At 34.4% G+C, this 12,601-nt stretch overlaps 1 protein-coding gene across 1 annotated transcript in view; it reads left to right on the top strand.

Annotated features, from left to right (window-relative positions):
• The first annotated feature begins 11,686 nt into the window (after window positions 1-11,686).
• LOC109091323 (ras-related protein Rab-37-like) overlaps window positions 11,687-12,601 on the top strand; it is a 5,438-nt gene continuing 4,523 nt past the window's right edge. Inside the window, exon 1 of the mRNA XM_042734799.1 lies at window positions 11,687-11,782. Within this exon, the coding sequence (XP_042590733.1) occupies window positions 11,687-11,782 (96 nt within the window). The remainder of the gene's footprint in view (window positions 11,783-12,601) is intronic.

Here is a 12,601-nt window from a genome sequence, read left to right as displayed (position 1 = left end):
TATCAATTAACTGCACTGACACTGTTGAATGAGAATGAATTTTGAAATGAATTGACCTGAATAATGACACTATTATCTTCTGTCCAGCTGAAATTAAATTTGGCTGATGAATATTTTACTGTTTATTTCTGTGAAGCTGTTGTAAAATAAACTGTATTATACAAAGCACTACATAAATAAATGTCACTTGACTAATAATGTAAATAAAATGTTAATATAACTAGCAGAAGTACAAAAAGAAAAGTCCAGTTTTTTTTTTTTTTTTTTTTTTTTATACGGGAACATTCCATTGTATCATTGTGCAATTATGAGACTGTTACTTTGAAATGTTTCAAAAGTTCCCAACTTTGAACTCAAAAAGTTTCAAAAGTTGTTTCAAATGTTGCAACATTTAAAAATGTTAGTTGAATGTTCAACTGAAATGTTTCAGGAAAAACATTCCATGAATATTAGATCTCTGAACACACGTTCCATTAATGTTGCTGGAAGAACATTTGTTCGTAACCTGCCACATCATTCAGAGAACATTCCCTGGTGTCTATTTAATGCTGTTCACTTGTGATCAGATCAGCTGAGACGGATGTTAACATCAGGTGTGAATGGGACCCTCATCATCCTTAGTTTTTAGACGAACTGCTACTAATTTTACTTTCTTGTAAAGTATTCTGGGCCACAGATCTGTGCGATCGAACCTCAGAGACATACGAGCATCACAAATAGCTCAACGTGGAAAATCTGAGATCGCTGAGATCTCCGAACGCAGAGTTCATGGCAGGAAATTCATGTCTACTATATGAACACACTGTATGTCAACAAATCCAAAGAAACAGGTCAGATGAACCTGAAGCCAGCCAATTAAGACAATTAGCTGACTACAACGTGCATATCATTTGCATTCAAATACAGTGACGCTTGAGCAAATATACACTCCGAACGACAGATTAAATACATCATCATCTCTCTTCACACACACTTCCAGAGCAAAGTTTTGAATGAGCGTGCTGTGCTGGTATATATAGGCTAGTGTAAGTAGGCTACAGCGTGCTGTGTGTCTCTCTCAGGTCCTGTAAATGGGTCACACTGGACACGGTTAAATTGGTTCTACAGGCAGAACAGAGCCAAGAGGTCCATGTTCCAGCGAAGAGAACAGAACAACACGAGACGAGATGATCCAGCTCCAGAACACACACACACACACCCTCAGTCAACATGCATCCACACACACACACACACACACACACACACACACACACACACACACTCTCTCTCTCTCTATCAGGACATATTTCCTCTTCATGCACATGATGCACCTGCATGTAATTTCATGTTTTATTAACACAAGCTTTATATAATCATGGCATCCATACAAGCGTCAAAATATTTTGTTTGGACCCCACTGACTTTCAAAATATCATCTTTTGTGTCTGACAGAAGAAAGTCGTGCAGGTTTGGAACAGCATGGGGAGCTTCTGTTTTTTGGGTGAACTATTCATTTAAACTTGAGTATACGATGTTATTAAGTTGTTATTAATTGCATAATTCATGCCATCAGTCCTGGGCTCAGCAGATTCAGGAGGACGTTAAATCCTGCAGGAGCTGCTGTTATGTAAGCACTGCTCCTACGTTTGATCAGCAATATATTTATGATCAGATTTCACAGAATGAGGCCATTAAAATATATTCTGATACAAGCACAAGATATTCTGGGTCAAGGGCTGATTTAAAAAAAAAAGAAAAAAAAAGACTCCATTATGACTAAACTTAGACTCAACAACCAGACGAGTATTTGATTTAGGACTGCAATAACTAATTGATCAAAAATCAATCATAAAAACTGCTGATGAACCTATAGTGTAAAAAAAACAAACAATTTGAGTATGTTTTCTATGCAGCCTACTGGAGTATGTTTTACAATAAAATACTATTTCAATCTTTCTAATTCTATTTTATTTTTAATTCGATGTGTTACTTGCAGTTCCTTTGTAAACATTTGTGGAATTTACTTGCAATTTCTACAACTGACCAAGGTATTTGCAACGCCAAGGTGATGGGTTCAATTCCCAGGAATGCAGGAATTGATCAAATGTAGACTTTAAATGCAATGCAAGTTGGTTTTATAAAAGCATCTACCAAATGACAATAACTCCATGAACTGGGGAAAAAAAAACATAGCTTAAGAGAAAAGCATCTACTTAACATTTCCTCATAATTATTTATAAAATTTACTAGCAATTTTTGAGTAAAAATAGATTCAGAGTAAACTCTACACCAATCTGTTTTTCAGTGTAGTTAATGAATGACAATAATGAAATGCATTTGGTGTATATACTGTAGGTGTTTCTGATGCCCAAACCATTGAACATGGTTGCAACAACAAGGTGATGGGTTCAATTCCCAGAAATGCATGAACTGATCCAATGTGTAGTTTTAAAGCAATGCATGTCATTTTGGATAAAAGCATCTGGCAAATGCATAAATGTAAGTCATGCATTTCAATTGAATGAAGGAAGAAAAGAGATGAACTGAATAAAAAAATTTAAAATACATATTTCGCTTAAATGCAGTGTAAGCACCATAAAAAGTACCATCACAGTATCATAACAATAATCCATAAGACTGTGCACGAGTCATTTGATGTTAAAAATGCCTCTGAAATCATTAGTCATTTATTTAAAAAAAAAAATCCTTTAAAGAAATATTAGGATGCTAAGATTACATTTTTGTAGAAGCTGATGGGATGTTAAAGTGTTTCTAAAAATATAGTATTTATTTATTTTTTATTTAACTATTATATTTGTTTGTTATGATCATAGGAAAAATGGCTATGATTGAACAATTTAAAAATGACATTAAAATGTATCTGGAAACAATATCTAAAAGTAAAAACTTGTTTTCTGTCATTTTCCCTCTTTCTATATACACATGACTTGTTTGGTTACCTGTATCGACTCATTCGACAAAAAACATAATTTGATGTCAGACCTGTCACAATGAGGTGCTAGTGTGTTTGTATATGTGAAAGAATAATAATACAGTTTTCAGTGAGTCTGTTCCTCACACAAAGCATTGTAAGAGTTGTGCATGAGGCACGCTGGGACACTTTTATGAGGCTTTGAGCACTTTTATCCTGCTTTTTCCTCCTTTTTAAAGGTTGAGTGAGTCTTTGGTCACTGTGTGCTCTCCCTGTCTGTGAAGATCATGTTTGCTGAACATCTCTTTAATGTTCCACTAACTAAACAACAGCATAAACAATCACACGATCTTCATGTTCGGCTGAATTACTGTATCTCTGTCTCAGTGTTTGTATAAACCGCTGGACTTTACTTCTGTCGAAGCTGAAATCTGATGAGGATCAATCACAACAGAGACCCACACAGAAGGCTTCGTCCGCTGCGATGACGGCTCTATAAATACAGCGCGTATTAATAGCTTTTTCAGAGAACTACAGGAAGCCACACCTGATTCAATTATATTAATAGATTACTAAACAAACTCGATAAAAGCACCAAAGACATTAAGATCTTTTGCACTGTTTATATTATTCTTAGATTTAAACACATTTTCCCCTAATTTAATAATTACTGTAATATGCAATAAAATAGTTCACTCTAAAGTATATTGTAGAGAAGGGTTTTTGTTAACTAAAACAAAATTTTAAAAAGTTAAAATTTTATATATTTAAAATATGAAACCTATGACAGTATCTAAAATTTTAATATCTAATTGTTTTTTTGTTTTTTTACTGTCATTTTCTCATGAAAAATACATTTGTTTTTCTTTTTTTCTCTCTCTCTCACACTCAGAAACCTTGAGACGCTCCCAGAGGAGCAACGACAACAACAAGTGGCTGCACAGGAAATGATGTCATCAAACTTCATCAATCTGAGCACGAACGTGTGTGTGTGTGTGTGTGTGTGTGTGTGTGTGTGTGTGTGTGTGTGTGTGTGTGTGTGCTTGTGTGTGAGTGCTTGTGTGTGAGTGTGTGTGTGAGTGCGTGTGTGTGTGTGTGTGTGTGTGTGTGTGTGTGTGTGTGTATGTTTTAGCTTCACACACCGAACGACTCCACCATCGTGAAAACAGAAGCCCACAGTGAAATGTAATACTTGGTCAAAAAATAAAATAAATAATTGAAAGTAAATCTCCATTATTCTAAAAAAAAAATTATTTACTAAACAGCAAGGATTCCCAAACTTTCTTTGTCATCCGAACCCCTTTGAGCTAAAATATTTACTTGAACTCTCCTTGAGATCATAATTTAATATTTCAATAATTTAACAACATAGTCACGTTCACGATTTTTAGATGGCAGTTAATTTATTTATTTTCTAAAATTTATTTTCTTTTATAGACTTCCCTTAAACACTTAAAATGATTTGTTTTGAAAAAATAAAAATAAAAAATCTACATACATTTCATATCTTTTTTGTCATTTGAGTTAAAATATTTTCTCCTTGAGATTCAAGTTAATATTTAAATAATTTAATAACATATTTCATATTAAATAACATATTTCATCCTTTTTTAGTAAGCGTTTTATTTTGATGGTTTTTAGTTTACATTTATTTACTGATTGATTGATTTTCTTTGTTTAAAACTTATTTATTGATTTATTCATAGTTTATTTATTTGTTTGTTTTATTCACTTTAAACACAACATTTTAGTTTATATATATATATATCTGAGACTTGTTATAGCACTTATATATCATTGCTCTTTTGTTGTTTTTGATTGCTTTGATTTTCATTGTTTGTTAGTTTGTTTGTATATTTGGGTATGATAGTTTGCTAAATGTATAAATGTAAATATATATATATATATATATAAATAACTCACAAACCTCCCGTTCCCTCATACAGACAACGAGTTGTCCAGTGCAGTTCCAGTCAAACAGCATGCAATAACACGGTCTTAAACCCAAAAATGCAGAAAGTGACTGTGTGTATCAGGACTGAGAGTGTATTCTGCTGCCGTGTTAAGAAGCTCCTCGGTTGAAACAGAAGGTCTTGAGTGAGATCACTTCAGAAACCCAGATCTCTCGGATTAGAGCGGTTTTCTGCATTCAAGGTCTGATATCAGCGCTATAATAAACAGCCAGTAGACCTTTATCCGCTACCTGCCCAATGTGTCAATGAGTATGAAACGACTTTGTCTAATCAGACAGACTTCATTAAGGCTCAGACCTCATTCGGTGGTTGGTCCCAGTGAAACACAGCTGACTGGAGGTCACTGGGTCACCGGAAGGATCCAGATACAGTAACTGTCTGACTGTTTAAACTCTGCATTAAAAACTCTGTTATAATGGAGTAATCCCTGCTGGTTCATTTACTGGTTGTATTTATAAACAGCAGGTAGTGTACACTATACACAAACACTATGTAGTGTTCCTCACACAATCACACGCATGTGCTCTGAACCTGTATAAACTAACACTCACACCTTTATTTGAACACTGAGCGATACTGAACATCTTCCTGTACTTCAGGACTGTTTCACACACTCTAGCTTCTCCTACTAATAAATTAAAAATAGTAACAAAAAAAAAAGAAGATAATTGTGACATTTTCTCTCGGAATTCTGAGTTTACGCCTCACAGTTGTTTTTTGTTTCTGTAACAAAGTAAAAAAAGTTTACATTTTTTTTTACTTTTCTTTTCAGAATTGCAATTTTATTTCTTATGCCATATATATATATATAAATGTCATCTTTATCAGTGAATGAACCAAGACTTGAACTCATTGCTATTATGCAGCTATTAAACACCAGACTAAACCTAAACATTAATCAAAGAGATTATTAGACTAATTTACAGTAATTATAGACACGGGTCTGTGGGGATCCCATATATAAAAATAGATGAAACCAATCAATAATGTTAGTTAATGTTCTGCTGGTTGATCAGGAAGGGGTTAAATCTAACAGTTAGTTAAATACTAAACTAATGAAGAGTTGTGCTGTTTATTGTAAACAGTCGGTGACATCATAATGACGTCACGATAATCACTGATAAACGATACAAATGATGACGAATACCTGAATGAAGGATGTTTTAAAGACATTTAGTCGTAAACCGATGAAGTTTGAAGTCAAACCCAGCGCTCGCGCTTTCAAAACAAACTGAGAGACCTGTCACAGTTCATAACTATTAAACATGCTAATGAAGTACATCATGCTGTATTTCATCTGTGTGTGAGGTTAGTGTACTCACCATACTGTGGAGTTTATTACTGTCCACTTTCTGCGCTCCTTCAGCTGAGACTGAAGTTGCCCTCTTATGCCCCTCCCACATCAGTCACTAACCCGCTGCTGTCCGAGACTCATGAATATTAAATACGTCGTGTGGTGCGCGTTAAACGGGCTTCACCGATTGGCTAAAAGCCTGACGCTGGTGGGCGGGCGCTACTCAGGTCGCGAATGAACGCAGCCGACTCTGTTGACGGGGTTGACGTAATGAATATTAATGAGGACGCTTCAGGACATTTATGGACACGTCAGCCCGACGTAATTAATATTCATAAGAATCGCAATTTCTTCTGTTCAGTGTGTGAATTGTGAAGTTTTAGTCATTTAGCACAGACTGTTGTTACACTTTACTACATAGAGTCTGATTTCCTGATTGTTTGTTATTTCTAAATATTTTTATGAGTGCAGCTACAAAATACAAATACACTACTATAGTTTCTAAACTTAATGTTTTTTAAAGAATTCTCTTCTGCTCACCAAGTCTGCATTTATTTTATCTGAAATACAGCAAAAGCAGTAATATTGTGAAATAATTTTACTGTTATAAATAACTGCTTTCTATTTGAATATATTTTTAAATGTAATTTATTGCTGTGATTTCAAAGCATTATTACTCCAGTCACATGATCCTTCATGTGAATCATTCTAATATTCTGATTTGCTGCTCAAAAAAAATGTAATATTATTATCATGTTGAAAACAGAGGAGTATAATTTTTTCAAGTTTCTTTGATGAATAGAAAGCTCAGAAGAACAGCATTTATCTGAAATAGAAATCTTTTGTAACATCATAAATGTCTTTATCATCACTTTTGATCCATTTAAAGCATCCAACCTAATCTCTATAATTCAGACGTTTACATATAGAAATTCAGGACTTTCCCAGGCCTTTTTTACCTAAATGTAAATCTTTTTTCCAGGTTTCACAAGCTACCTGGAAAAAAGATTTACATTTGAGCCTTTTCACAGATGCTCTGATTCTGGGGGATGTATAGCTACAGGAAGTTCTGTGGCTTCCTGATCGAAACTGCCATGGATTCATCTAATTACTGCTGAATCATATAAAATACATGTCCAGCCCATGCATCAGTCAAACCGTACACATTCTCTCAGCCTCTCTTCTACTGTTCTCTCTGATCTGATATCAGCCCATCCCTTCACGCACAGGAAATGAGTGTCTGTGTTATTCATGACCTGAGCTCTTTAACTGCTACACTCGAAAAACTGGTCTAACAAGAGCTTTGAGCTCACGAGAATCTGATGAGCAGCAAGCCAGCGGATTCCAGACGTGCCTGGCCTCTTCACAGCAGCATGCAGTCTTCTAGAAGCCTCCAGGATCTTCTCTGTGAGAAACTGGGCCAGGAAGGTCTCGCACATTTACAAACCATCCGCTTTTCCCTCGTGCAACAGCATGCCCCAGAGCAGACACAGAAGCGAGACCGCTTCTTCACCATCACTGTGTCTTGAGTGTTGGTGTTGTGGCTGGTAAACAGTGCGGGTTAACAGACTGAGAGAGATTAGACAAAAGAATGTTCTGGAATGTCCCGACGTGGGCAACCAGAGCTATTGTTCATTGTTCTTCCCACTGTTCCAACGGACTTCAGCTGTCAGCAGACTGTGAACATATGTGAGCTGTATTGTTATTTTATGACATAGGCTATATATATATATATATATATGTGTATATCTGTAATACTTGTAGAGTCCTGAGAAAGTTCTTAGAAATATGGCAAGGTTCTTTGAAAGTTATGAAAAACATGATTAGTTTTAGGTAACATGATTAGAATGTTCGTTCCATGTTATTAGAATTATTAGAATGTTTATGAGTAATGTTACTACTTGTTTCAGAACATACAAATGTAACATTCCCATAATGTTTGCAAAATGATCAAATGGAACGTTCCCTCAACATTCCTGTAACAAACAAAAAACATAAACACTGATTGTTCAGAGAACATTCAGAAATAACATTTTCATAACTTGGAATTTAATGGGAATGTTAGAAAAACATTCTTAAAACATACATTTTTGTGTGCTGGTTATAAAAAATGAAAAAAGGGTTAACTCATGCATCCAAATACACCTACACTGAAAAATTACTGTATTTGTAGAAATACTGAAATAATATTTGCTTGTAGAATGTCAATAAAACTTAAAAAATATCTATATTACAGTCAGTTTGTGTGAAATGGTTTGATGAGCACATTTTTCTTTCCTGTCTTTACGTGTTTTCTGTTGAAACAGGAAGTTTGGCATGTTTACACTGGAAATAACTGGTGTAGGATTTGCTTTGAAACAAGTTTTAGAGTGTAAACTGAAAGTTTATTTATTTAGTCAACTGAAAAAAGAGGAGTGCAGATGCATAGAGCTAATAAACATTAATAACAGCCAAAATAATAATAATAATAAAAATATTGTAACCAAATATATTTGGATGGTTTTAAGGGATAAATATAGTTTAAATCATTAATATTCACATTTGTTTAGTGTAAAGTACATTTGCATATGAAGAAGCTGTCTCCTGTTTGAAATCCAGTCTTTGAATGTTAATATCTGACATAAAAACGGTCCAGATGTGTGCGTGTGTGACAGAGCGGTGATCAGGAGGCAGTCGTCCGTGTCTGAGCTCAATATCTCACACAGGGTTTGTCCCATGTGTCTCATTAATTCACTTTCTTCATTTAAGGTCAGTCTCGGTTTCAGTCTAATAAAGCTCATTTGATGTTTGTCTAGACGGGGAACAAAAGAGAAAACAGTGCTGGATATCTTCAGCAAATGACTGGATCTTTCTCCACGTGTCAGTGTTTGTTATTATTAGACTCACCTGGGATGATTTGCATTTCAGTGAGAAACAACCATCACATTCAAAACAGGAGCTCAGGAAGGTTTCTTTCGTTTATTTGGACATGATCCAGTGTGCAATCCAGAAATATTAACATGAATGAGTGTTTTCTGTCATGTTAGTACCCCGTGGGCTTTTAAACAGCAATGCAAATCTAATATCTGTGCGTCTTCACATTCCATCTACATCAGGCTTCAGCTGATTGCAGCGAGTCCAGGCTCAGAATTGCCTCCAGATTTGACCACAGACGTCTGCATGAACTGCTCGGAAACTATGAGAACAATGTCAGATGGTAAAAAAACACCGTTCTAGTCTTGATTGCTTGAGGCCCAGTCTGGGGAGATGATGAAGTGACTTTAGGGTCATGCATGAAGTGTTGTGTATATAAACAGAGCTGGGGAGTAACTGATCACACGTCGTCTGGATTTCATAATCAGATTAAATTAAATTACATTTTAAAGTACTTATAATCAGAATACAGATACATTTTATGGATTACATGATTACATAATATTAACACAATAACAATAGTTCATTCATAATTTACTGATTCTGCCTAATTCCTCTTTTTCATCTTTTAAATGTTCTTTTCTAAAATAGCCAACAGCTTGCACACACTCAGAAAGGCTCCAGTTTTGTGGACATTCACACAGAGATCAGTCACTAGTCAGGTGCTACACAGCATTTACAGAAATCACTTCAGGTTTAAGAAGTGTTTCAACATTGCATCAACTACTGATGAACATTTATTTGTATTATTGCTCACTTGGTTATTTTACCGAGACTTTTTTTCTTTCAAAAACATTGAAATGCACAAATTCACCAACATTTTTTTACATTCTGATTCTCTTTCACCAAATATATTTTTATTTGAAGTACCCCTGAGATTTTAAAATAAACATTTGAATACTTATTTAATATTAGTAATGAGTATCACATTCACATGTTTACCGTTCTCTGATGTTTGTTACAGTCACAAATCATTTTCGTTTTATTTTGATTAATGATTATTAATCAGTTATTAGCTTTCCATTAAACTCAAAACCCAGCAGCTCCTTCACAAACTCCTTTTGGGAAACCTTGATCCAATGTTTAATGCACCTCATGTTGTGGAATTTATTATTTTCTGACTCTATGTATTTTTATGTAAATGTGGTACAAGATAATCCAATGTGAAAAACAAGATAGTTCAAAAGTAATCTAAAAGTACTCTGATTACATTACCTTAAATGTGTAATGTAATGGACTGTATTACTAACTACAATTTTTGTCATGTAGTTTAGAATCAATAACAGATTACAATTTGTAATCCACTCTGTGTATGAATGATGCTCTTTTACTCACAATAGACAATACTCTGTATTCCTGATGAGCTTCAGTCAGAAGATTACAGAGACAGATCCTAACCTGCTTCTGAAGGACATCATCTCTCTCTCTCTCTCTCTCTCTCTCTCTCTCTCCCGTACAGCACTGGTTCTGTTCCAGGTCATGAAGGTCCTGCTGTGTTCAGAGAAACCCATCAGAAGGCAAACTGTCACTCATCATAACTGATGTGGAACATTGTGTCCTACTGGCCTCTGAAACACTGCAGCTTCTGTCCTAGAACAAGCAGAGAAATCATCAAATCTAGCTGTAGTATAGTATGAACGCACTGCCAGACGGGTCGGTCAAACATAAAAGCAAATGTAAAGCATTTTACTTACATACAGTACTTACAACATGCTCAATGTTCATGATCATCACATAAAGTTCATGTGACTTTAGATGACTTGGAATATAGCAGACGGATCATATTTTCATGATACTTTTATAGTTCTGTTTTTAGTTGGACAGTCCAAGCCTTCTCATCTGTATTTTATGGAAAGAGAAAAGTTTATTTCTTACTGATTTGGAAGGACAGAGTTAGTAAACGTTACAAAATCTCACATTTGTTAAGGGAGTTTTTCAAAGTATGGAATTTTCTGTAAAGGATTTTCTGTGTGTCTTAACACACATCACCTTATATCAATGTGCCAATATACTCACATCTATGTATGTGTAATTTATTCAAATCTACATATATTTAAATGTCATTTTTTTTTATTTACTTTTTTCTCTCATATTATTATTTTTCTTATTTCATGTTAAAGTTTCTAAAAATCAATAAAGCCAGTGTTGCAAAAAAAAGGTTAGAAACTGGATGAATTTTTACTTGAATGTTTATTTTCTAGAGTCAGTAGAAAAGCAGGTGTTCAGTAACACATTATTTTTGTCTTTTACTCTGTTCTGCCATATAGTGGTCACCATTAAAACTCTTCTCAACATTATATATATATATATATAATTTCGTGATTCTGTTTGTTTTGTCACTGTAATAAAAATAATAATAATAATAATAATAATAATAATAATAATAATAATAATAATAAATACTCATTTAATAATAATAAAACTCATGCATCTATTTGTATCTTTTTTTCTTTTCTTTTCCCACAATGTTTTTATTCAATGCCAAAAGAGCAAGAGTATTTTAACATAGGGTCGAATTATTTTTAATAATGCTGCCAGATGAATTTATTTCGTAAACATGCTCCCGGTGTTTTCTCTCGTGAAGGGGGCGTGGACATGACGCAGAGCTCTCAGTTGCTGCGTCATCGGCGCTCAGTGATGGATCAGATCAGCGCTGCGGCCGTCGCTTATAATCAGGATTTTACACACAAGGTAATTATTATTGATCCACCGATAAACCTACCGCTGAATGATGATTTGTCTGTCATCTGTTCGGCGAGATGAGCATATGGGTGGATGTGATATTCTTTCATGTGCTTTGTTTTAGTGATATTTTCTTGGATGCTGAGACGTAGGCTATTTGTCTTGGTGTCTGTTCATTCATTATTAATTTAAAAGTAGACATAACGCAACACATTGTAGATAAATAATTCTGTCACACAGTCCTGACAGAGTCAGAGCCTCATGTTGTCTGATCAGATGGTGATTACAGTGTTATGATGTGATGATATCTGATAACGGTGATTATTACAGTGTGTTATTATAACATGTGATGATATTAATTATAGTGTGTGATTGTGGTGATTATGTGTGTTATGAAACATGATGGTGATTACAGTGATTTATGATGTGATTATGTTATTATAGTGATGATTGTGATTATAGTATGTTATGATGTATAATGGTGGTGATTATAGTGTGTTATGATGTGATGTGATTATATTGTATGTCATGGTGATTATAGCATGTCATTGTATGTGATGATGGTGATTACAGTGTTATGATATGATTATATTGTTTTGTGATGATTGTAGTACAGTATGTTATAGTATGTGATTATGGTGATTATATGGGTTATGATGTGATGATGTTATTACGGTGTGTTATGATGTGATGATGGTGATTTATAGTTTGTTATGATGCATTATTTTGTGTTATGTGATGATCATATGTTATGGTTTGTGATGATGGTGAAGACATTGTGTTATGATATCTGATGGTAGCTATTATAGTCTGTTATGATGTGATGGT

This window comes from Cyprinus carpio, chromosome B12 (assembly GCF_018340385.1).
Source record: "Cyprinus carpio isolate SPL01 chromosome B12, ASM1834038v1, whole genome shotgun sequence".
Taxonomy (NCBI): Eukaryota; Metazoa; Chordata; class Actinopteri; order Cypriniformes; family Cyprinidae; genus Cyprinus; species Cyprinus carpio.
This window is presented reverse-complemented; position numbering and strand designations above follow the sequence as displayed.